The 26,741-nt window shown below is 42.2% G+C and overlaps 1 protein-coding gene across 2 annotated transcripts in view; it reads left to right on the forward strand.

Moving 5' to 3' along the window:
* Window positions 1-9,089: 9,089 nt before the first annotated feature.
* The window catches only part of GAS6 (growth arrest specific 6), a 42,426-nt gene continuing 24,774 nt past the window's right edge, over window positions 9,090-26,741 (forward strand). Inside the window, exons 1-4 of one of the 2 annotated variants that reach the window (XM_064646424.1) lie at window positions 9,090-9,300; window positions 9,723-9,889; window positions 24,332-24,356; window positions 25,074-25,136. In XM_064646424.1, coding sequence (XP_064502494.1) covers window positions 9,231-9,300; window positions 9,723-9,889; window positions 24,332-24,356; window positions 25,074-25,136 — 325 coding nt within the window. In that variant the 5' untranslated portion in view covers window positions 9,090-9,230. The remainder of the gene's footprint in view (window positions 9,301-9,722; window positions 9,890-24,331; window positions 24,357-25,073; window positions 25,137-26,741) is intronic. The other variant, XM_064646423.1, reaches the window with a different exon arrangement.

Consider the following 26,741-nt stretch of genomic DNA (forward strand, 5'->3'; position numbering starts at 1 on the left):
TTGCATACACTTCCAAAAAAAAAAAAAAAAAAGCACTTTTTGTTTTCTTGGTTATGTCTGTTTCTTGTCCTGTTCTAGTAAAATTCCTTCTGCTATTACCTTTTCCCCATCCTTCACACCCCTCAGAGGTTACAGCATCCCGCTGACAAATCTTGTTGGAACAAGGAGTGGATCAATAAAAGATTAGAGGAAGCCCTGTTTTCATTTTGCAATGTGGCCCTGCTAGAGCTCTGCTGCAAAAACTCATCTCCTAAGCAATTTAGAGATGCCATTAAATAACTCCAATTTTGTTATATTAAACCTGACAAATTATAAGCTAAGTTTCTATTCTGGTATTATTCAGCTCCTCCCAATGCAGTTTAACAGCTGGAAACGAGAAGGTGGCAGCTCCTTGTTACCAGGCAACTCTCCCCAACCACCAGAAGTTGCCCCAGGGACAAGGGTTTGGAAGCTGCTAAGCAGTGACAGCTCTTCTCCCTTCTTCCAAACCCAGATTGATGCATTGAGGCTGCTGCAGCATAGGGTCCCCTCTAAGAGCTCAAAGCATTGGCAAGAGCTACATTTCATGAAAACTATGGTTTTGTCTCTCACCACCCCCTTACACTGCGTTATAAAGCTGGGAGTTTAGCCACTGACTTCCAATAAGCCAAGTTTTTTCTATTTGTAAGCAATTTTTAAGTTATGGGTTTTACTGCTTTGAGTTAACGAGTACAATAAAGAACATATCATGCTCTTCTGCTAAGAGACCCCTTTCAAATGAGTATCAGTACCCTCCCTCCTACCTTTGAGAGACAGCTCCAACTCACGCAGTGTCTCAGCAAGTCCAGTTGCCAACTTAGTATTTCTGTTAGCCCTGGTGTAGTTTTGTAAGTATAACACAATGTATGGGCTTATATTTGTTCTTACTGTTTTGCTGCAATTTTCTTCTCCTCCTCATGTCATCCTTGAATTTATTTATATTTATTTGAGGCTTTATTCAGGGAACTAAAAATGCCCTAGAAAACAAGTACATTTGGAATGTATAGGAATAGAAACCATAATGACCTCATAATATATTGAAATACTGCTGGCCTAATAAAACACAAATCAAATCACATCCACTAGCAATATTTATGAAACACCCTACATCACTTAAAAGTTCATTCATATTCAGAGAGTCTGGTTTGGGATTCAGGCTTGTTGAACTCTAGTCCTGAGTATAAGTCAGAACTGGGCTCCATTTGCTGACACTGCCTTTTCTCTTGACTATCTCCTGGCAATCATTCAGGTCACCATAATTTCTTCATCTCCAGGATGCCCTTGTTTTAAGTCAGCACACTTCCACTGGGACGAGGGCATCAGAGAAGACAGACGAAGAAACAGATTGTTCCATGTTTGTGCAATGCTTCAGTGCAAGGTTCAGTTGTCTTGGCTGTGGAGCAGCATTCAGCAGCAAAGCTGATGGCCCTGAAGAGAAATTGGTCCCTTGCAAAGGTTATTCCCGTGGTCATTCGGTTCACCACATGGACATGGGCATGACTAGCACTTGTAGGAAAAGAAGCTTTTTTTCCTTCTCCCTCCAGTATAATGCATCACTGTCAGAAAATGGGGTTTGGATCCCTTATTGAAGAAAGATAGTCATTAGGAAGTCTTTTGTGAAATTTCTTTTTGAGTAAATGACAAGTGAAAGATGAACAACCTTTCTTCTACAACTCTGTCCATGCACTCAGCTCCATTTTATTTTTATCCAGGTCTTTTTTTCTCTCTCTAGTCCAAATTTACTTACTCTTCTCATTCATTTCATTCTCATTAAAATCAGGCATATTTTGAAAGTTAACCCTTTTCTTCTTGAGTCAATATATGCTGATCACTCAAAAGAGCTAAGCAGTATAAGGGGACCTTTCTTGTGCTTGTTTTTATTAGAAAATGTTTAATCTGAACATACCAGGTAAGAGGAATTTTATGCCATTAGCATTATTAGAAACCTCTTGATGAAATTTCACATTCTCCCACAGAAACATTGGCTCAATCTAAACAAAGACATGTTTGTGTGGCTCCATGAAGGATTTATATTTGGAAGAGGGGAGAGTAAATTTTCACTTTTATCCAGGATTCTGAAAATAGCCTGAATCAAAGCATGGCTTCTAATGGTTTTTAGTTGCAGTTTCTCATCCTTCTGACATCCTTTTACATCACCACTCTCATTTTACATCAATTTGTATCTTTGAATATGGTTTCACACATGTATTAGTAACATCTTTCGATGGAGCTGCATGACTATCCAGGATTATGCTGAGTGCTTTGAAATCTTCTTTGAAGACTTGCATCCTCTTTTTGTTGGCTTTCAACTCCCGCTTCTCATTAGTACAAACACTTCACAATTTTAATTTATTCTGATCCACTTTACATCCAGACATTAGGTGAAGTGTTTCAAGCTCTTTTGTTTTTAAAAAGGACAGTGAGGGCTGTGCAAAAAGCTCCAACTTATCTGTGTCTGTGGCACTTTAGGAGAAGATCCAGATGGATCTACCACATGGGCTTCCCAAGCAGCAGGAATTGCTTTCGTTCCATGAAAGGTTCCTCTGTTGCACTCTGGGTTCAATTCCTGCTGATGACAAGAAGAAATCTTAAATTTTTAGCGTGGGAACACATACTTTTTCTCATTAATTTAGGTCCATCTGGGGAAGCTCCACACACTACTCCAGGAGCTCGTTCATCTTTGGGTGAAGCAGAATTACAAATACTCAACTCTTCAAAATGACACTGTTTCAGTAAGGAATTTTTGTGTGATTTTTCCATACAGTCAAGATTTGTGTGTGTGTGTGAAGATAGTAGGATATTTATGATGCTGCTTTTTTGATGTAAATTACCTGTTGGGGTAATTATAATCTGTCTGCCCACAGCAGTTCCAGTGAGCTCCCTTCTTTGCCTTCTCACATGTGGGTGAAAAATCAAGGTATCTTTTGAACTCCACAGAATTTTAATGCCAAATGGCAACATAAGGAGATACTATAGAAGCATTTAGTGATGGTACAATGGGCACTTTATCCTCAAGCAAGAAATCTATTACAACTTAATGTGATATCCTTAACTGGGTAACAGATATGCAAAGGCAGGTGTGTGGCAAAAGAACTGGGCTTCCTCCACAGTGCAGCTAACTCCTCAATATAATGCTTGGATCCCAGGGATCCAGAAGTCTTTCCCAAAATGCAAGACAGCAAAACTATTCTTTTCAAAGGGAGTAAGAAGTAAAAAGCAAAGTCAGTTATGGAAGGACCTCTTCCAGTTTCTCCTTCTACTCCACCTCCCAGGTGCTCAGTGCTAACTGCATCGTGATGCCTCAGATTGCACAGAAAACAGACACTGTGGTCCTGCATCCCCACCTCAACTCTTCTATGATCTGCAAAGGTCCTTAAAGAACAGGGAGCTGTGATGTCTTGTAGGCTGTGGCATGAGGTCTGATGCTTTTGGTCGGTGCCATTTAGTCTGAGTGTTCACCTATAGATGATGGTGGCATGTTCTGCCCAGGGATTTGCTCATTGTCTTGCTTGCCACAGAGGGAGTGCCATTGCCCATATAAGAAATTTGGTTTTGCTGGTGCCTAAAGCCATTTCCAGCCATCATTTTACCTCTAATGAAAAGAAATCTGATTCACCTGAAACCGAAACAGGCACAGAGGGGATGAGACGACAGTTCAGAGCTTCCTGTCCTTAAAACTTTCAGTTTATTTCCTGGCATCAGGCTGTGAATCCTAGTTCACACAACTAAGCAGCATGTTCCAGATCTTAATGTGCTGAGCATATTTGGCATATGCCCAGCCTGTAGTGCATTCAGGTCAAGGATCATGGAATCAGCTCCCTTACTCTCACAGGGATTTTCTGGTTAAGTATGCTGCCTTCCAAAATCGTTTAATTTTTTAAATATTCTGATGTAATCTCACATCCTTTTACTCCCTCCTATTCATAGAACAGAAGAAAAAATAGGAATACCACCTTTGGAGCACTTTCAAAAGAAAAATAACAGGAAATTAATGTGGAATGAGCATGTGAAACTTGCCTCTAAAATCTGAGATACTTTGACAGTGTGGGACAACTCATAGGACATGTCCAGTTGATTTTTCCTTGAGGTCCAAGAAGTATTTTATGTGGAAAAGATGGTTCTTCAGAAGTCAAGAACCATGCACCCCACTGTATCCCTGGCTGGAGGACTGATGCAAGGAAGGAAGGACATGCTTGGGAATCCCCTCCTCTTCTCCATAATGCAATATCAAATCATGGAATCATTTAGGTTGGGAAAAACCTCTAAGATCATTGAGTCCAACTGTTAACCCAGCACTGTGAGGTCCACCACTAAACCATGTCCCCAAGTGCCATATCCACATGTTTTTCGAACACTTCCAGGAACGCTGATTCTACTACTTTCCTGGACAGCCTGTTCCAATGCCTAACCACTCTTACAGTGCAGAAATTTTCCCCAATATCCAATCTAAACTTCCCCTGGTACAACTTGGGGCCATTTCCTCTCATATGGCACTTGTTATCTGGGAGAAGAGACTGACCCCCACCTTGATACACCTCCTTTCAGGTAGCTGTAGAGTTGTAACATCTCCACCTGAGCCTCCTTTTCTCCAGGTTAAACAATCTCAGCTCACTCAGCCACTCCTCGTAAGACTTTTGCTCCAGACCCTTCAGCAGCTTCGTTGCCCTCCTTCTTCAGTTCTGAAGTTGTGATGCCTATGTACTCTTCTCAGGACATTTTACTTTCATTCTACCATTGGTGCCTACAAATGTAATTAGTTGCAGGAACCTAAAGGAACTTTGCTCAGTTAAACCTTCTTCCACTACACCTATGCGGCTTGGCTACATACTATGCATTGGTTTGCTCTGAAAGGCAAATGCTGCCTTGGTTTTTGGTTTGGGATTAAGTAAGGAAGAAAAACCAATGGACACTCATCAGAATTTGGAATGACGGATTTAAGTTCTGTTAACTGACAAATCATATGAAGTTGAAAAAGGGAAAGTCCTGGATTCTGCACCTGGGATGGGGCTATCCCAGATGTACATACAGGCTGGGGAATGAGATGCTGGAAAGCAGTGCCAGGGAAAGGGACCTGGGGGGTCGATGGCAAGTTGGATATGAGTCAGCAGTGCCCTGGCAGCCAGGAGGGCCAACCGTGTCCTGGGGGGCATCAGGCAAAGCATCCCTAGCTGTTCAAAAGAGGGGATTGTTCTGCTCTGCTTTGTACTGGTGCAGCCTCACCTTGAATATTGTGGCAGTTCTGGTCATTGCGATAAAAGAAAGATATTAAGCTATTAGGGATTGTCCAAAGGAGGGCAACAAAGATGGTGAAGGGCCTTGAGGGGAAGCTGTATGAGGAGCAGCTGAGGTCATTTGGTCTGTTCAGCCTGGAGAAGAGACTGAGGGGAGACCTCATTGCAGTCTCTTGTGAGAGGACGAGGCAGACACTGATCTCTTCTCTGTGGTGACCAATGACAGGACCTGAAGGAATGGTCTGAAGTTGTGTCAGGGGAGATTTAGGTTGGATAGTAGAATAAGGTTTTTCACCCAGAGGGTGATTGGGCACTGGAACAGGCTCCCCAGGGAAGTGGTCACAGCACCAAGCCTGACAGAGTTCAAGAAGTGTTTGAACAGTGCTCTCAGGCACATGGTGTGACTCTTGGGGATGATCCTGTGCAGGGCTGAGTGTTGAACTCAATGATCCTTGTGGGCCCCCTCCAACTCACATATTCTTGGTTCTGTGTGATTCTGTGACTTTTTGATTTTTGGTCTTTAATGAATACCTTCTAGTAGTCTTTTTAGTCACTTATCTCAAAATTTGTTAAATCTGTGCATATTTCTGATTAGTGTCTAAAACCCAATGGAAACTAATCCTACAGTTTAGGTTTACATCTGGAAACCTCTGCGCCTAGATTACTCTAAAATCAAAATGGGACATGATGAGAGCACAGGCATTTCCTATAACATTGTTTTAATATTTCCTGCATTATTTTTCTATCATATTTTTCATGTTCCCTAACTGATCTTTCACTGGGATAGCTGAGATCAGATGGAATAAACCCATAAATTCTGAAGAAAATGAAACTGTTGCTTTATGCAACTCACTGCTTAAATCTGCCTTAAACGCTACTGTGCCAGAAGAATGGAAGGTGGAAAATACGACTAGTGAAAGTACTTCTGAGCTCACTGAAATCAGTGCTTGGTGTCTATGCCAAACAACTTACTGGAAAATATAATAAAGAATAGAATTGGTAAACTGAATGATATGTTGGAGAAGAATCAGCATTGCATACCAAGAAGGATGTCATGTTTTGCAAAACCATTTGAAGTTCAAGGAGTGATGTTTATTTAGATAAGGATGGCTCCGATAACATTATATACCCGGATTTTAAAAAACTTTTGAGCTGGTCTTTCACCATATGCTCTCAAAATGTGATCATATGGGATAAACGGAAATGGATACAAATATCATCTAAAAGAAAGCTCATCATTAGATTACACAATATAATGCAGTTTCCAGAACCCACAAAAATCTCTGCTGTTCAACATCTTCAGAAATTTTATGGAGAAGTTTAATGCCATGAGGTCAATTGGCAAATAATACAAAATTCATCTGAAGAGACAAATCTTAAACTGGTTATTGAGAATATCACCAGATGTTTAGAAAAAAAAAAGAAATACTTTTATCTTCGATTAGTAAGTTGAATTGACTTGCTGAGAGGTCACACCAGTGACAAAAGCATACAAAGGTTGTGCATCTAGGGAAAAGGTGGAAGCATGGAGGGAAGGAAAAGTGGGACAAGCTGTTTTGGTAGCAAGAAGCTGTTTGATTCACTCGGCTGTATTGCTTGATAGCACTTTTAATGTGACAGGATAATAAATGACAAGTGAAATTTAATATACAGACACATAAAGTGATGCACCCATGAAAGACAATCCATACCTTCTGTATTCACTGGTAAAACAGCAACTCCACTCAGGAAAGAGGTCTCAGACCTCTTGTTCATGACTTTTTGAAAAGAATAAGTCAGGAAGTGAAAAGAAACCCACGCAATGTTTGGAAATAGTAAGAAAAAAACAGAAGTAAGAAAGAAGCAGGGCAGTGCTGCTGTAAAACCACATCTTGAATGTTGCATGTAGTTGTGTCCACTTTGTCTGAAAAGAGGTATAAATAGAAAAGATACAGAGCAGGATGAAAACAAAGATCGGGAATGGTTTCTGTTTGAGGGGCCCATGCTGAAATCCCAGAGCAGACTATGCAGACTATCCCATTGCAGACTATTTAGTGCTGCAATGCCACTCCACACTTCTTCATGTTGTCATTGGGCTGGTTCAGCACAGTAACCTGGTAGAAAACACACACCCACTGAAAAAAGGGAAGAGTTTCCTGCTAGGTGACTGAGCTGAAACAGCATAGCCACATCTCTGGATGTGGGCAGGGGGACACACGATGTACAGAGGAAAGTGGCAGCCAGTCCTAGGAAACCTATGTCTGCAGCTGTAGCTTCACAAGCCATTTTGGCCGGCTCTGCTGCTGAAATTAGGCCCATGCTCCTTTGCCTGCAGCTACTCGCTGTCACCCCTAAAAGCCTCTTCCTTTTGGTGTTTGTGCAGCTATGCAGCAACTTGGGGGGGGGAACTGATCTGAAATAACATCAATAATTTTTGTTGGGTTACTCTGATCGGGTTTGCCACATTCTAGCACAAGAAGAGGATGTAGCCAAAGGACAGGAAAAAGCAATGGAGACTGGTGGGACTGCTTCTTTGAGCAGTGCCAGTTCAGAAAAGTTGGGGAACAAATAATAGAACAAAGCTCCATAGTTCAGGGAAAAGGATGGTTCTGAAATCATATGAGAATGGTTCTGAAATCATATGAGAGAGGTCTATAAAATGGTATGGTGAAAACAAATAGGGCATGATCATTCACTGTTTGCTAGATGACGAAAATTCAAGTACCCTGTAAAATTATTAAGCACTGGACTTAAAACTGGTGAAAAAAAGTTCCTGTCTAGCCTTTGTGCACATTTGGAACCTTCCTGACACTCCTGAAAACCAGGAGTACCAACAGATCAAAAAAGCTATCTGACAAATTCAGAGACAAGAGATACATTTGTGGCTATTAGTGTTGCAGTGGACACAGTTTTTACCTGAGAGCTCTTCCTCTGAACTTTTGGAGATGAAAACAGAAAGAAACCATGGTGGTTTATATGCTCTTACACGTCTTACCTATATGTCTACTACTGGCCATTGTCAAGACAGAACATACCAGCCCAGGGATGGTTGCTTTGAATGAGTAGGCTGGCTCTTATGTTTTCATGTATGTTACTTCAACTACATGTGATATAAATACATTGTTTACATGTATTATGTTTGTAGTAACTTATTGTGGATACACAAAGTCTGTATTAGGTTTAGCTAAAATAAAATTAAACTAGTCAAGTTCTTTTCAAACAGCTTATACCACTGAAGTTTTCTTGAAGAATACGTAGATTTGGTGTTACTTGAGTCATCTGTCACACTGACCCTTCCGCAGGGCAGTACAGATAAAAGGGGTGACTTTAAAACGATGGCAATTAGGCAACCTAAGTGCAGCTCTGAGCTCTGCCCTTACAGCTCTGAGGTACCGCTAGCAGGGTTTCCCACATTGGACATGTTCTGTGTAAGTTAGGATGGACGAGGGACAGTAAAGGATGGCTTGTAACATATTGGTACAAACCACATTCACCTCTTTCCTGAGAAGGCTATCCTAAAATACTGAAATAAACTGAAAATGTATTCCTGAAGAAAACCTGCTTTGGTGTGTGGGGGAAAGCCAAGTTTCTAATTTACAGCAAGACTGGGTTGGGTTTAGTGCCAGCTTCTCCCTTCCTAGTGATAAGCCCCGGAGCTATTAAAGAGATGTGCCTGGAAGTGAAGGCGCAGCCTCCCCGCCCGCTGCCCATCTGCCCGACTCCCCGTGACTGCCGCTCCCGGGCAGGTACGCGGGGCCGGGCCGGGCGGCCGCTCCGCCGCGAGGTGTGTCCGTGTGCGGCGGCTCGGCGGTGCCTTGGCGAGCGATTGGGCAGGGCGGGCGGGCGAGCGGCTCCGCGGCTCCCCCGCTGGGCTCCCGCCGCCGCGCTCCCGCAGTAGCAGCGCGCTCCCCGCCCGCGCCGCCGCCCGCCCCGCGCCGCTCCCGCCGCTCCGCTCCTCCAGCCCAGCCCGGCCCGGCCCGGCCGCAGCCGCCGCGCCGCATCATGCCGCATCCCGCGGCGCCCCTCGGGGCCGCCCTGCTGCTCGTCCTGCTAGCGGCGGACTCCTCGCAGAGTGAGTACCGCGGGGGGCCCGTCCCCCCGCACACGCCGCCGAGCATCCCCCGCCGCCCTGTGTGTGTGTGCGAGCGCGGGATGTGCGGCTGGGGCAGGGGTGGCGGTGCGGGGGGATGCGCAGATTCGCGGCTGCAGTGGGGACGGCGGCTGGCGGCGGGTGCAGCGGGAGATGCGGGTGAGGGGCCGCGCCGAGGCCGCGGCGACCCACGGGGGAAGCGCCGGGCAGGGAGGGGGCTCGGTACGCCGCGGAAGGAGGGTCAGTGCCCTCCGGCTGGGCGGTTTGGTGTGCGGGGTGGGAGATCGGCGGGTTCGGGGCGGCCAGGCGGGCTCAGATGTTCACCGTTGCTCCTTCCTCCTGCTCCTCTCCTCCTCGTCCTCCTCCTCGCCTCCCCCGCGCCGCCCCGGCGCTCGGCTGCCCAGCCGTGCTGCTGCGCGCCACGGAGGCTGCCCAGTTCCTGCGGCAGAGGCAGCGGCGAGCCTACCAGATCTTCGAGGAGACCAAGCAAGGGCACCTGGAGAGGGAGTGCGTGGAGGAGCACTGCAGCAAGGAGGAGGCCCGGGAGGTGTTTGAGAACGACCCGGAGACGGTAAGCGCGCAGAGCCGCCGCGGAGATTTTGGTGGGTTGTCCGGCTCTGCGCTCCCGCCCACTCTCTATCCGTCCGCGGCTGGGTGCCAGCTGCCGGCACAGCTGGGTAAGCCGTGGGGAGGAGGAGGACTCAGGACCATTAGGTGAATGGAAAGCAATTAGGAAGACACAGTAGTACTCAGCCTGCACAAGGGCAGTCAGGGTTGTCCAGTTAGGAGTGCCTTGGTGAGCGTGGTCTGGGTGAGCGGCCTGGCCTGGCACCTGTTTACCATGGTATAAATCCATGAAGCAAGACCAGAGTGAGATAGTGATACAGCTTCTCTGTCTGGACACGTTACCATCGCTCCTCTTTACTTCAGCTTCCCATCTCAGCTGTATTTAAAATCCCCTTAATGATGCGGCATATGTCACAACAGGAGTTCCTTGGAAGAAGTATGTCTAACCACTTGTAAATCTGTTGGGGCCATATTCAACTTGGTCGATATCTTGGAATCAGGAGGTTCAGGACCCGTCACTACAACAGCAGGAGAGCACGTGTATGGGAATGTGGTATTGCTGCACTAACAGGTGTGGATTCACACGGTTACAGAATGCACACTGCACACAGAGCTGTCTTTTCCAGTCTTATCAAGCCTGACTTTCACTTCAGTCTTCTCACTTTGAGCAGCATGTGGATGCTTTACTAAGCTTAGCTTATTCTTCCAGTCACTTTACACCTCCTCTCAACACTGTTTTGGATAGGATCTTCTCATTGCAAAGATTATCTGGAATTGATTTAGCAGTGAGAAGTGGATTTTCTTGGTGTTCAGTCTAAAGCTTGATACTGCACAGCATGTTCCTGTTAAATGGTATGATGCTCTAGGGAGAAAGAGAGAGAGAGAGAGAGAGAGAGAGAGAGTGTGTGTGCGCACAGACACACAAACCACAGGCAAGGGAGGGTCTCAGCTGAGGACATGTTTTATGCTTCAGTCAGACAAGTCTTGACATGTGTGCTTCATTAGCAGTCTCAGCACTGGATATACAGCGCAGTAGCTTGTTGTCACAAGGCAGTAGTAAGTACAGCAAAAACATTATGATGGATTTTTGACAATCTTTATTTTAGATATTAATGTGGAGCACTTGCCCAGGCAGTGTTTAATGTTACACCTCTTATGTGTATGTGTAGTCACATCTGCATACAGCAGCGTTTGCTTTGTTCTGCAAAAAGTGAGCTACAGTGGATAACTGTAATGTGGTGAGCATGGCTGGTACAACTGTTTGCATATTCATGTTGAGTAATACAACTTTAAGGTCAGTATAAATATTCACCACATAGCAGTGAATGCAGGGAAAACTATAAGTGTGATTTTGTAGCATTCTGGAACAAAGGTGATGTAAGGTCACTGGTTTTACTAACTGGCTTCTGGCCAAGAAAGGAACTGAAGGCAATGCCTCGATAGATCAGTTTAGAGAGTGGTATACTGTGTAAATATGTTTTTAACAATATTTGGTAATTATTTTGTAAATTGAAAAAATTATACAGTTCTCCTGCTGTAATGACAACAGTGAAATCATTTTGGTTTAAAACATTTTCATGTATAATGTAAATTCTTTAAGATACAGTCATGCCCCTTAAATGTGTTTTGTAAGACAATGCCAACTTTCTGTCATTGCAAAGGATTTTGATTTTTTTGGTGCATTTCCTTTGTTACTTCTGCTTGGTTTCACTCAGTTCTTAAAACCACTGAAGAAAGGCTAGATGGACTTCTAGTGTCTGTGCCCCCTTGCTTATTTGACATGTCCTTCTAGACTAGGAGTCTTATGTCTTCAGTGACATAAGATCCTGCCTCTTCCTCCCAAGAGCTGTGAAGTTGCTTGTTACGTGCAGTATGTCCTACTCCTTGCCATAACTTTGCTTCAATTTGATTGAGAAGCAAGTGTGCCACCACGTATCAGGAGGATTTATGGCCTTTCCTATCCATTTTGCAATCAGTGTGTGACATGAAGGGAGCAGCTGCTGTTCAGTAGCAGTTTTCTAATGCAGGGTGGCAGAGGTCATGTATGTGGGCTGTTACAGCTCTGCATGGGAAACCTTCTGTGCTTTGTAAGGCATAGGTGACTGCTCCTCCAGCAGTCTCTGTGGATTGGATGAACAGAGTATTATTACACAGTGGAAGTTTTTCTTAAACAATAGGGAGTTATTGTGCTGTCATTTCACTGATGTTGTGTTGTACATCCAGTCCTGGTGACTGACAGAAGAAGGAAGCTGAGACAGACTTGACTCAGGAAAGACAAAAATTGTTGCAAACAACACCAGGCATTTTGAAGAATCACAGTAACTGCAATCATGGTTCAGCATATTGTCAGGCTGCAGCTGATCCATGGTGGTAAAATGAGATTTTATTGACCAGGGAACTATACAGATTGCTGTTGACAGAAGTTGATTCTCTGTAGTTAGGAAGGCTGAAATTTTTGCGTCTGCCTGCTGAACCTGGTCATAGGGATTAACTGTCTAGGTTGTAGCACAAAGAAACAGCAACAGCCCTTTTTACACCTGTGCTAAGCGCTGTGGCTTAGCCTCATAGCAGGCAAGCCATGGGGAACACATCAGTGCATTGCTCATCTATTCTATTGCATCTCCCAGGTTTTATGCTTTAAAGCACCAGATGAGCATCAGTGTAGGCATTTGTCTGTGTGCTGTCCCATGGGAGAAATGATCTTGCAGCCTTGACAACTGAAGGTTACTTTGAGGTTAGTTAATAGCTTCTCTGTTCAACCTCAAGAAGTGCTTGTGATGTGAGACCAAAAGTGTTGTCCCTCTTCCCTTTTCCTCTCCATTAGATGCTAATGAAATGTGTGAGTCTTCCTCGTAAACCTTACCATTCTGAACTATCCTGTGGCTGTGTGAAGAGAATTTCAAGGCTTAACTTCAAGACCTATGACCTAAAGATATGATAGAAAATTTCATTAACTGATTCAATCAAACAGCCCCAGAAGTTGAGGTAAGATGAAGCAAGGCCATAGCGTAGCTTGCATGATGCTTCCCAGGTAAAACTATGTCTTGATACAGTCAATTATAATATCTAGCCAAGAATAACATTATACAGAAAGATACCTATTTCCTGGACAGACCACTAAATAGAAATGAAATGTCGCATATCTATATCAGAGCACCCTTTTTCTGTGCCTTCCATTGTTTCAGTGATCAGTTTTCCAAAGCAACATCTGCAGGCCTAGTCAGCAGAAGATGCACATTCACTGAAACCTAAATGTGGGTGTTGCCACATGTGGAGTTACTTACATCAACTGCTAAGAATAGTGTATTAGGCGGGTCTAAATAGCCATTCATTTGCAGGCCAGTGCAGCTTTTGTCTTTTATGTTACGGAAAATATAAATATCAGCTCGCTCAGACTGGAGGAAGGAAGATCAATTGAAATATTTTTAGATTTTTTTTTTTTTTTTGAGAGGCAGAACAAAACTCAGTCTGTGCCATTTGTATGACTATACATGGTAAAAACAAGTATGCGCCTGGGTTAATGAGTCTTGCAGCCTACTTTTTTCATGAAGATGATTGCAACATCCTTAAATATTACTGGAGAATTCTGGGATGGTTCCTGTTTTATAATTTCATTTATGCTAGAGGTGCCCAACAGAAAAATTAAAAGATAATATAGTGAGGAAAAAAAGAAGGATGAAAAACATGTTCATGGGAGGTATGAGGACTGTTTCTAAACATGATCTATTAAAAAGATAGGCTAGGTGTGATAGATGGGACGAAGTTGCAAAATATCTTGGATACAGAGATAAGAATGTTATCTTACTTAGCGTGTTGATGAGGCCTTATAAAAAGCAGTACTGCAGAAATATTTGACCTTGGTATGCAGTCAAGGTATTACAGCTTGTTAAGTGACTGATAAACTACTCTGGAATTTGGTTGACCTATTCTAAAAATCTGGTCATCCAAGCACGTAAAACAAAGGGCAGAAGGGAGTGTATCTTCTGGTAGTCTTGGAAACATTGGATTTCACTAAAGAAAAAATACAGCAAAAAAGTGTCCTTGTGGAAGGAGTTCCTCTGTTTGGAAAGGCTCAGCACAGGGAAGGTGTTTGAATGCAGGCTCTTATCATTTGGTACCATAGTTTATCCATACAGCATCTGTCCCTGCACATCTTGCTAGCTGTTGTTACTGCCAAAGAATTACTGGTCTTCCTGCAGCTCACCATAGAAATTGCCATTTAAAGGTGTGAGTCACACCGGAAACGCTGATGTAGGTCAGCCTGGCCACCTGTGTTTACTGTTTATGGATTTGGTCCTCAGTAGATTATTGGGAAAGCCAGCTGGTTTTCATGTGTGTGCAGAACGGACATCTGATTCATAGGCAGGCACTTGAAACATTCTCCTGTTTTTTGAGGGACTTGCATCCAAAATGCTATTAAAACCTACAGCTTGTCAGATACACAAAACACTGGCAAAGAATCACAGGGTAACTTGGGACTGAAGAGGTATCTAGTCCACTGTCCCTCTCACAGCAAGTGCAGCAGTGACACCAGATCAGGCTTTTGGGGGCTTTTTGCAATCCTGTCTTGAAAATTACTGATCCTAACAAAACATCCAACAATGTCAGCATTCTTTCTGCTGGGGTGGATTTTATTGAGAAGCTGAAATGCAGATGAAGCAATGTATAGGGTGTGATAATGGTCAGTTTGGTTGGCTTTCACGATATTACTAGCTCACTTGGTTTTATTTCTTTATGTATTCCATGGCATGACATGGTCATGATAACACGGATGAGCTGTGTGCATGGACTAAGGTCATCCAAACTTTACTCTGATCTTTTCGGAAGGGTGCCTGTCAGGCAATATTTAGGTATTATTTCTAAGAATAGCAAGGTAGATACACATTTGTAAATACTAATCAGAAAAGTATGAAGGCATGTAGGGGGAGGAGAGGAGTTATTGGGAGAGTAAAGCAGTGTAATATTTCTTTGAGTAATTTAGTGCATGTTGTGTAGTCTAGACATGAAAAATACTGATATAATTTTTAGATACAGATGTCATCATCCCTGCATAGAATATTCCTTTCTAGATCCAGGCAAAAATCTGGGTTTATTTGCTGTGACTGTTCTTCTCCATATACTGATTTGTTTTGCCATTGTGGCAGAGCATGGAGAATGGAATAGATTTATAGCTGGTATAAATTTCTTTATCTCTTCTTATTGGTGCAGAGAGAGGGAAAGAGTTACTGGAAAACTCTGTGCTGATGTTTTAATCTGCTTGGACTCAGTACATGGAAGAATGGATTACCAGGCACAGTGGTACCCGCCTAGTAGATTTTGAGAAAAAAAATATGGGGAGATTTAGACTTCTATCCAGGAATGGCTTGAAGGAGAGAAGAAGGAAGTAGAAAAATTTGAGTGCCAGGTATATGCCACAGTGACATTCCAACTCTGCTGGGATGAGATCTGGGTGTCCCACCAGGTGTTCTCCCTTCCCTTTCTTCCTTCTCCTTGTAGTTTCTTATAAAGGACAGGGGAGCTTTGTACCAAAATCCAGTGAGTCTAACTGATCAGGAAGGCAAAAAGATTGGGACCGTGGACCAGGATGCATCTATCTACTCTGTGGAACAGACACAGCATTTGTTTGTGGTGGTGCTGTGCAGTAGCAGGACAATGACAGAAATACTCCTGCCTGTCTTAAAAAGCAGGTTATACATTTATTGGCTAAATGCTGCTTTATCAAAAGTTACTGAGAAGGGTGAGCAAAGTTTGCTGTTGGTGGAAGCAGACACAGCTCCATCAGCTCTGCTGGACTTCTGCTTACCTGATCTTTATCTATTGCCATTCATGTCAGTGTAGCCCAGAAACTCAGAATAGACATGGAAATAGTGACACTCTACATCACAAAAGTACTACATGCTAAACCTTCTGTGGAGGAGTAGAGAAGGAACAAGAGAGAACAAAGGTGTTACACTGAGGGGCTATTTTGAGATAGGATGGAAAAAGAATGCCGCTAAAGATGGCATATTGAAGCAGGGAGATTATACAGGTTTGGGTCAAGAAGGATAATAAAGGAAAAACCAGATAAAGTTAGGGTAAGTCAGTTTTTTTAGAGGGATACAATAGGTTTTAATAAATATGTGAGAGAGGAAAAAGCCAATTAAAAATGAAGAAAACAGTTTTGTGGCCATGAGCTCTCATTTTCTTTTTAAATGAAAAAAAAAAGGCGCAACCAACTGGGAATTAATACAGTTTGTTAGTGCAGCTGCATAAGAATCAAGTGAGAGAAACATTGAATCTGTATAAACTGGCAGTTGTGCTTCATGTGTGCTCCAAACTCTGATTGAGCTTAATAAATTACAAGCAGTCACTTTCCATTAAGTATGAAGAACAAGGATGGAAGCACCATCACAGAAACTGATAAGGAACATAGCAGCAAGGTTTACTTCTCCCCTCACATTACCTTTCAGGCTTTGGTCTCACACTGGGAAGCTCAGCTGATCTAGTAGAGGTAAGCAAATATCTATCCTCTTTACCCTTCTTGCACAGCAATTTGGGAAACTGCATGGACCAATTTAAGTAACTGACTAAAGAAAAGTAGTCTGCAGAGAAAAATTATCATTTTGCAGCTGGATCAGTTCCCCAGTCCAGTTCACCATGCAGCTTCACCTGACAGAGTGGAAAGGACAGCCTGAGGTTAGGATGGGAAGGCCAGGTGCCAGGTGAGAAGCAGAAACTGTTGTCACAGCTCAGGCTGCCAAAGAAAAGAATGAACAACCAAGGCTTGGAGAATCTGGATGAAGTTTTTCAGCAGGTCTACCTTCTGTATCTCTGCTTTCATCACAGTTTTGTTATGACTTGATGTTCTGTAAGCTCTCCACACATGCACATCTGTGGGGAAATTTCCTAACTGATGGCTTTAGGTTTTATCCCTGTTCCTCTGAGCATCAGCAGTGGGACCCAGAGAAAGAGCAAAGACGGAAAATAAAGAGGATACCCAGGGAGGGGAGCAACTATTGTTGTCTTCACTCTGCACATCTGCCAGGACAGAAGGGCGAATGAAGAGGTAAAAGGAGAATGGGTCATGCTTGCTCTTTACAGAATCACATGCATCTGGAGAGCTACCATATTTGGCTGATTCCTTGAACAGGGAGTCCTAGTTCAATTCCAGAAAATATTTAGGACAAGAACAGAAAAGCAACAATTACTTACTTATTAATGAACAGGGAAGTATGAGATCAGATTGTGTCACAGGGGCCTGGCGTCATCTCAGATGTCACTTCCCTATTCCTTGCTTGCCTGTCCCTTCCGAGGCCAAATCCAGCAATGCCTAAAATGGTTGAATGCCATTAGTATGAGTTGCAACCTCTGCAGATAAGCAAAATCCTAAGAAACAAATCATTAGATTACAAGAAGGGGAAAAACTTCAGTGGATAAAATGTCACAGAACCTATAAGAGAGATCATAGATATTTAAATCGTATTTGATGGGATATAAGACCTGGTCTGTTTTAAATACAGCTGGAATAATTGCAGAGTGATGACATAGTGATGATGTTGAAGGGAGACAGCCTTTTACTTATGCTAGGTGTTTTGTCAGATACTGGTTTCCTCAATTTGACTGAAGTTTCTGAGCAAGTGTTAGTTTAACCGCATGTACTACACATACACTAATAGTGTAACTATTGCAAGAAGTAAGGATTCAAAAAAGCAACATTGAGTGAAGATGTATCATCAAATTGAGATCTTTTGAAATTGCACATTATTACAGCTGGAGGGAAAGTAGCCTTTTGGTCCTAAAGCAATGGAGGAAACCTCAAGGCATTCGTGATTGTATTGCAGTCAGAATAATTTAAAAGCGTACGCAACCAACTTATTAGAATCACTCTACAAATGATTTTTGTTGGAGTACTTGGCAGCAGTTGTATCCATTTCACACCATTACTGTCTAATCAAACTCTGCCTCGGGCCATCTATAGAAATTATCTCTCGGTACCCCCTGCATCTTCACAAAATCTAATGTATCTGTGACATACAGTAACTTTTTTTTCTTCTTTTCTTTCCTTTCATTACTTTTTACCTCCCCCGCCATAACTGTGCATTTTAGTCATCAGTGAGTTTTTCCTTATTGCAGAGGACCACCTTTTGCTGAAGTGGCACCTCAGGAAGCTATTGGGAGATGGTCTTGCTTCTCAGAAAAGGGCAAGGGAAGCTGTGACAGTAGATGGGCTTTATTTCCAAACTTGAGGATTCTGCAGAGATACCTAGTCTCTATGGAAGGAGTGATGCTAGAGAGTGTGGTCTTAAAAGCGTGTTGTTTGAGAAGTTCAACAACTCAGTGGAAGGGGCAGTCACAGTCTTTGTGCACCAGAATAGCTGGACAGTGTGAAGTGGCTACTTGGCAAATGGACACAAAATCTAAAATCTACCCAAAGCAGCTGTAACTTGGGAGGTAGGAGATGAGACTTGGAGGCTGCTTTTGGATTGTAACGTGACCTGCTTGCTACCCTAAAGCCTCACATGGCAAATTGGGGAGAGAAGTTCTGTTTGCTCTTTGCATGGAGAATACAGATTGCCCCAAAGCAAAATAGGAAGCAAACTAACCTGGCTGAGTGATGGGTTCCTCGTGAGAAGGAAAGCTTGTGCAAGCAATGTGGCATTCATTTGATCATAACTTCTTTAACTATAGATTCTACATATTTAAAATTCTGAATTGCAGAACTGCTTAATTCCATTATATGGGAGGAAGGGCCCAATCACTCAGCATGAGATTTGCTATGTATCAGAAGTCTAGGGCTGAGTTTTAAAAAATGGAGAGAGCTCTCGAGCATTAATGAGATTTGCATTCTCAGGTTGTAACAGTTGAAAAACTGCCAAACATTAAGGTACAGCCTGTTGTGATTGGTAGCAGTCATTTCTTTGCAAAGAATATCTTTCTAAACAGACCCACAGTGTGGAAACATGAAATACATTTATAAATGAGGTCTGGCCATGCCCAAGACAAACATTCAGTCATGAAGGAAAGAGGAAAAGGGAGAGTCATTATATGGAAATGAGAAAAGGGCATAAAGTGGGAGTTGTTGCTACTCTCTAAGATGTAACTAGGTAACTAAAAAAGTAGTTTTTAGAAATCACTGTTGCTAACACAAGTCAGTGTGATGCTCCAGTGTTAGTGGTGCTGCAGTCACTGGATCACAGAATGTTTGAGGTTGACAGGCACCTCTGGAGGCCTTCTGGTCCACCCCACTTGCCCAAGCAAGACCACCAAGAGCCAGATGCCCAGGAACATGAGCAGTCCTCCTATAAACTGCATCTTCTACCTGCTGCCTCCAGAGCTCAAACATGATTTGGGTTAGCTTCTCTGCTGATCAGTCTTACCTGACCTAGTACTCAAGCAAAACAAACAGAAGCAGTAGGCAGGCCCTTTTGTCTGAGGTCTCCAGAGTTGCCAATTACTTTAAAGCAACAGTGAGAACATTTTCCTGGTGTTGACAGGGTCATTGTTATGTTTTCAGAAGGGCTATTTTTATACAGTGACTCATGTTAACGCTTGTTCTGATTTGGTGTTTTTCCATCTTCTCTAAAAATGCAGCAGGGCTAAGGCAAACCCTGTATAATTTCACTCGCTCCTGGATTTTACCACCAAGGGAGAGTTTGGCCATAGAGTTGAAAATAGATGGTGACCCCAGTCTCAATGTTGGTTTCCTCTGGCAGGAAAGCTGACATAGGTAATTCTGCCCCTTCAGCTCCACAGCTGTGCTATGAATTCTTTTCTTCATGTTGCTGTTCTCCTCAGTTGTTTCAATGCAGGGTGTTGTGGGGATGGCCCAAGAGAAACTGTTCTTAACATTTGAAAGGAAAAAAAAAACACAAATAAAAAAATTACAACCTGGAGTTTTTGGGGGTTGTTTGCTTGGGTTAGTTTTTTTTTGAGGACACTTTTAAAATTATGCTCTCTTTCCATTTTAGATATCCAGGCTAAGTGTTGTAGTGGCTGTTGTATCAGGGTAGTAGTAAGCTCTGGCTGTAGGTGGGAGAGGAACATCTTAGCCCCTTGAAAAATGCTTGGTGTCACTCTACCTTGAAATAAAAGCATGCATTCTTAGGTCTTACAATATTGCCATGGAAGCTAATAATTGTGTTTAATGCATCGTAAGACTTGCTCCTGCATGTGTTTGTATGAAAGGGGTGGAGACTGTAGAGCTTAAATCTTTACTGTTATAACTGTCTCCTGCACAGCAAGGGAAAGGTCTCTTGAGCTGAGTTGAAGTAAGCAAGCCAGGACCTGCCTGGAGAGACTGGCCTCATGCTGTGCTTTCCACCTCACTGAAAGGGTGGAGACTTCAGATGTTAGGCACTTCAGTCTCCCCTATTTCTCCCTATTTACCTGAGATCTCTGCTGAGCTGCACTTTGGATGGCACATGACGTGAAACTCATGGTTGGGTGACAGCTCTGGTGTGTAGCTCATACTACATTTGAGCTGTAGTTACAGCAGATAAAAGATGTAGTTTACAAAAAGACTGTTTGTGTTCCTGGGACACCACGGGCTATTGGTGTCCTGCTGCCAGGCCCTTGACTATTGTAGCTTCTGGCATCCCAGCCCTACTGGTTGATACATGGGAACCAGACAGAAGGTATGTTGGGTCACAAGGAAGAGGGATGCAAATACATTAAGGTTTTTTGGTAGGAGTGTTTTCAGAGGTTGGAGTTGTTGAAACTACATTTGTGGCTGTTGGTCTCTCTTGGAGGTTGGTGCTTCTGCAAGGTATTGTCTTCCTCTTGCCTGCAGTGGGACATTGCTACTGGACAGATGGGTTAAAGAGCTTGGTGAGGTCAGTGTCTGTACAGCAGCCTATCCACAGGATGTTTATGTCCAACATGTATTTGTTTATAGCTTTTTATTTTAAAAGTCCATTTCTCCTGCTTTTATTTTCAGCTATAATTAGGAAAGCAAATCCAAAGGGGAAGGGCTGACAACATTTAAACATTGACTTTTTGTACCATAGTCCAAGCTGAAAATTTAACACGTAATTCTGTCATGATTTTTACCACCCCAGCAGTAACAGTTAAATAACTTCTTGTGTTTTGATCATATGAATTGTGTGTGCTTTCTGGATGGTGATATATTTGGTAAGCCTGAAATTGAAGGTGGATAGCTGATAAATCAGCAGAATAGTAATAGAGAATCTTTGCCAACTCTTTCTTAGCAAGCCTCAAGCATTTCTCTTGGCATTTTTGTTGGATCATGAAAATACAATTGAACACTTCTGGTGGGGAGAAGATAAGTCTCATGCTTTTAACATGGACTTGACCCTGTGTAGGATCTTTATCTTCCCTGACATCTGGGAGTCATTAAAGCTTAGTACAGCACAGAAGACTGAAAAGGCATTGTGGAGTTAGGCAGAGCTTGAATTTTTAACTAAGAAAACTTCTCCTTGATATTTTTTGAAAAGGGACTGTTACTTTCCGTTTAAGCAAGTTCCTTTTCTCAAGGTGTGAGATCATTTGTCCTTCATTCTTGATTAATCTTTTGGCTGAATGGAAATATGTTGTCATTGTATTTCCAAAAGCCTGTTGTAAGAAAAATTGATTATGGAGAAATATGAAAAGTTAATCATACAAGAATGAGTAATGTTAGAACCTGTCATCACATTGCTTTATTTTAGAATGGTAGTATCAGCAGATCCTGTAAACCTGGTGAAGTGCTACTGATCAGCAAGTGCTTTTGTATAAGTAAATGTGGAAGATGGGGAAAGAAGGGTTAAATTTCTATTAATAGCCCCCTGTTTAAATCACTTACCTTGGTTATGTACCTTGTGAAATGAAGCTTGTCGTGGTACCGTGTCTTGGAGTTTCACTTGTCTGCTGTTCAGCTGGCATTGAATCAATATACAGTCAGTTTGCATTTAGAGGGTTATTTGTACAAAAGTAAACTCTATACCACTTTTCTAGCACTCAACTCATTCATCAGAGGTCAAGGAGAAAATGAAGTTTTATGCCTTTGCCACCACTGACTTGGAGCAATTAGGCTGATGGCCATGAATATGAAAGCTCCTATTTATTGTTCTGTGAGTGCCCAAACAGTTGTTCTTGCCAGAGTCTGGATTATCCTGTTGGTGGTTAAACACATCTGCACATTCTTGTGAAGTATGTTGGAAAAGGAGAACTAATGAAAGAAATGTTTTGAATATTTTATTACATGCCACTAGCTTTTTCTCCTCAAGTGCTGGCTAAAGTTCAGCTTGTGGTTAATAGTACAACTGGACACTCACCTGAATACTTAGAGTGCTTGGATTTATTTTTATTTTGACTGCACTTTTTTGATTTGTCCTTTCCAAAACTAAACCTTAAAACAAACAAAAAAAAATAGGGAACAGGGACTGAAGTGAGTTCTGAGCTCAACACTATGTTAACCCAAAGAGACAGTTCAAAGCTGAACCCCAAAAGATGCCAAGCCTATTACGCTCATGTCAGAATTGAAAATGAACATAAGTATAAGCTGCTACTCTACTTCTTTGTTGGTGCTCTGATAATTTAGGCTGAATATTTACATGGTGCATTTCAGTTACTGGGGCATATTTGCCAGAAGCAATTGATTTTTCTGGTAAATGACAGCAATGCAATTGATTGCATTGGACAGTCCAGATCAAATTGAATCATGGCATGAGCCTGTCTCTGTTGTTTATACATGCCTGTAAGAATGCACGAACCTATCCAAACATCTGTAATTAGAGGAGAAGATAAAATAGTTTCTTACCTTGCACATTGTATAGACCAATTTAATTTTGTAGAATGCAGGGTATTTACTGTCCCAATCTCACTGAAGATAGTGTTATATGAAAATTGCTCATGGTGTATGAAAGAGAATTATGTTGTTCAAATGCTTTCACAATTAGCTGAGAAGTGGTCTATTTTAACCAAAAAAATTAAGCACCAGTACAATCCATAAGTTTTTTCCTCACTGCATGCCCCAGTCACAATTTTAACAGTGCTTGAACCGATGACATACATTATGAAAACCACTATAAAGGTGGAAAGAAATGCTTCTTCCTAGCCATGAATTTTTGTACTTTTTTAAAAAATGTGATACAATGATCAACTTCAGCCAATTTCCCATCCTTCTGTGCAGCACAATTGTATTTTCCTGCTGTTTCTCTGTGTTGGTGCAAGCAATTGTGGGTGGCAAGGCCTCACCAGGCTCAGTAGTTTTCTGACATGCAGGGGTGGATCCACATCCCATCAGCAAATGCCTGCTCTCTCTGTATGGCTGCACATTGTTGATGCAAAGCAGGGAACAGTAACACATGACCGTGTACCACGAAGGCAGTGGGAATGCCCTTTGCAGTCTGGTTTTAGATTAACGAATGTCAGTTTTCCCCTCAGTTGCAAATTGTCACTATTCCCTTCTTTGAGCAGACTCTCTCCACGATGGAGTGGGTGGTACGGCAGTGGGTGGTGTTGTAGTGGGAGTTGTAGGGTGCTTGTTGGAAGAGCAAATGGTACCCTTTCATTTTGAGTGACTGTGGTGTTAGTGTGCTGGCCATGTTCTGCATCAACAGAGTGCCTCGGAGGACGTGCTGGGTGACTAAATGATCCTATACTTTCCTGTGGCAATGGATTTGCCATATATAGGATGGAAGAAGTCCTGTCAGAGATGGACTAGTGAAGAAAAAGAAGAAAACAGCTCAAATGTTATAGAAACAGAAGTTTTTAAGGTGGTTTAAACAGGTTTTAAAATGGCTTTTGCTTTTCTGCAAAGTCATTGCTCCTTCTTCCCGACACCGCCTATGAAGGACTATTGTCTCCCATACAGGAGTGTCCTGGGAAGATGTCCTGAGGTGTTTCTCATTGGCCTTTGTTAACCCCTTCCTATTGGCTGTTAACTCTTTACCTGATTGGTTTTTCTGTATGACCCTGAACCTGTAATTGGTCCCCTTTTGACCCTCCTAAAAGCCTTATAAACCCCTATCCCCACAATAAACTTCCTCTTTCGTCCATCCCTCCCTGGTGGTCTGTGTGAGCTCCTTACAGGGTTGCCAGACCACGTGGCGGGGGCAGGGGGGAAGAGCATTCACCTTCCAGGTAATGGGCTGGCACCCAGGACCTGAAGGTTCCCCCTCCACTTTCCCTCTAGGGTTTTGCCCCTATCTCATATCATCATTAGCAACTTTACCTCTTGATGGGTAAGTGGCTTCATATTCAGTCACTACCACTGACCAGGTCAGCTGCCATCAAAAAATACCTTGAGACTGGAGCTAATGTTTCTTTCCTTTTCAAATGAGAAAATATATGTATGATATTGTGGTGTTTCTGGTTCTGAATAAAAAGAAATTAGGATATTGGTGTTGGGAACTTGTTAAACAACTGTCACGCAAGAGCACTAAACTGACAGCAGCTCTTAAATAGTATGACAATAGAAGCAAATGTTATTCAATAAATTTTTGCCTTTTTTTTCCCCTTTCTACAGGAATATTTTTACCCGAAATACTTGGGTGAGTTGCAGCTTTTACTTTTACTTTGTGGCAGTCCTGGTTTGTGATGCCTGACAGTGGAGCTTGTTACAGCTGAAGCCTCTGCTAAGAAACGTGATGGAAATATGATTGCAATAAACATGCATTGCTAACTTTAGAGTGTATGTTCCTTATAGCACTTTGAGGTGTGTTTTTTTATTTAAGTGTACATTCACATACATAGATGTTCTGTATCTTTTCTGCATGTTAAAATCTTGATGTTGCATATGTATCTGTGGCTTGCAGTGTTGTTAAGTAATTTGTAGTTTTCTACCTTTTTCCCATTTTAATTAACTTAGTTATTAACTAATCTCTGTATTTAAAAAAAAAGATGCCTTTACTTATTGAACCACTGACTTATTTTATTGGCTGTATCATAGTCATGGTGTGAAAAAAAATCTTTGTGCTTTTTAGGTATTTTAAGAAATTTAGTTGGTCAAATTTGAGTAGCTACTATCACAGTTTTAGAATCGTAGTAGCATCTGGTTAAGTGATCATCCTCTTCAAATGGTTTATAACTGCTGTACATCAAAAAAAAATTAATGAACTTAAGAACTTTAAGGCATCTGGGAGATTATAATATTGCATAGATTTTGCATCCACCTTCCAAATCCTTGCAGTCCAGGTATCATTTTATGTGCTTTGAAGTGCTGTCCTGTCATCATTATAAAAATAACGATTTTATTTTCTGTTCTTCAGCTTGTATTCAGAAATATGGGTCGCCGTATACAAGAAGTCCAGATTTCCTTACATGCGTTCATAGTAAGCATTTTTGGTTTGTATATTGTAGTTAAATGTTCTCTCATTCTGTCTAAAGGTGTGGTACTAGCTCAACCATCTCCATTTCCGATAGTATTTTAGTACTGGTCTTCCTATTCTCTAGGCTCGAGACTCCATACCATCAACAAAATCTTTTCCATTTATAACCTAGTGCCATCTTGCTGTCATGTTTTAGTACTTTGGTATTTTATGATGCAAGTTTCTTTCCCACCAGTTTCCCAAGGTCTGAATAAACTGAGAAGCAAGAGGGACAAGAAGTAGGATGTACGTAAGGCTGTACACTATGCTTGGCCTTGGATTTTCTATTCTCTTGAATGCTAACTTTGGCTCACTCTATTAAGGAACATTAAGAAAAGCTTAAAGTCAAACTCAGGCTCATGGCAGCCTTCTTTACATTACGGAGATGAGTTTCACGTGTCATGTGACTGTGCTTTAAATATTGCAAACTTTAAAAACTCAAATTAATTTGGAAGTCAAACTGATAACTTTGTAGCGGGTGAAGGGAATTCTTCTGATACATTTCTAATTGCCTGTTGAAGCTTAGCAGTGCTAAAGGTATAAAACTGCATAAGTGTTCTAAATACGTCCTGGAAGCAGAACAAATGGGGAGAAAAATCACATGTATGTATATTTATTTTCTTTTTACCCCTGTGTTTCAGTCTTTTATTATGATCAAGTTTGATTAGTCATGCGTTCGTACCAGTGCTACCAAAGCAGGATCAGGATTTAGTTGACCTTTCACATTTATGAACTGCATTACAGCAACCTTTTTTAAGAGTGAATTCCAAGGCTGGTAAGTGGTATGTGAAGAATTGCCCTCATATCACTTACAGATGTTAGCAGTATCACTTATGGTTGTTAAGAGTGCTCTGAACTGGGAATTCTTGGACTTGTGGTACCTGTGTCAGCTAATTCAAAGTGGGGTATGAGGCTGAATGCTTACGTTTACTTGTGTGTGTGGCATGGCAGAGGCAGGAGTTTTTGATGAAAATGGTTGTATCAACTGGGAGCACTTGTTCCAAACAGCTAAACAGTGTTTTAGAAATGCAAGTCTAAAGGTTGGCGATGAAAAAATCTGAAAAAATAAAAGCTGAATAATTGTTTTTAGGGCTCACTGCCCATTTGATATGCAGTGGTTTGGAAAGAAAATGATAATATTTTTCCCCATTAAAATATTAAAAGATTTTAAAATGGCTGAGTTTTGGCTAGCCATTGTCGATTCACAGGAGAAGTAACAGAAAGGAACCTGAAACGCACTGGAAGAATGACAGGCTTTGTGCTTAGCCAGTTCCAGTGTGCCTCTTAATTTTTCACAGATGTTGCTAAAAGACTGTGTAGCTCTGTGGTTTTGTGCCTGCAAGCTTAGCAGAAGATGTGAGGATTCCTAGTTTCATAAGCTCTTTAGATCAGGTTTACAGTTAGGATTCAGCTCTGGATTCAGAGTTGGATGCAGGTGTTTCTAGCAGTGTTCTACATGAGTAGTATTCCCATCACAGTCAGTGGAGCGTTAATCTCCTCTGGTTCTAGAGGGATTCCATCAACCAAATTGTGCCAGCTCTGGGGAGACCTGAATCCATGTATGGACTG

The sequence above is a fragment of the Pseudopipra pipra genome, chromosome 2 (assembly GCF_036250125.1).
Source record: "Pseudopipra pipra isolate bDixPip1 chromosome 2, bDixPip1.hap1, whole genome shotgun sequence".
NCBI lineage: Eukaryota > Metazoa > Chordata > Aves > Passeriformes > Pipridae > Pseudopipra > Pseudopipra pipra.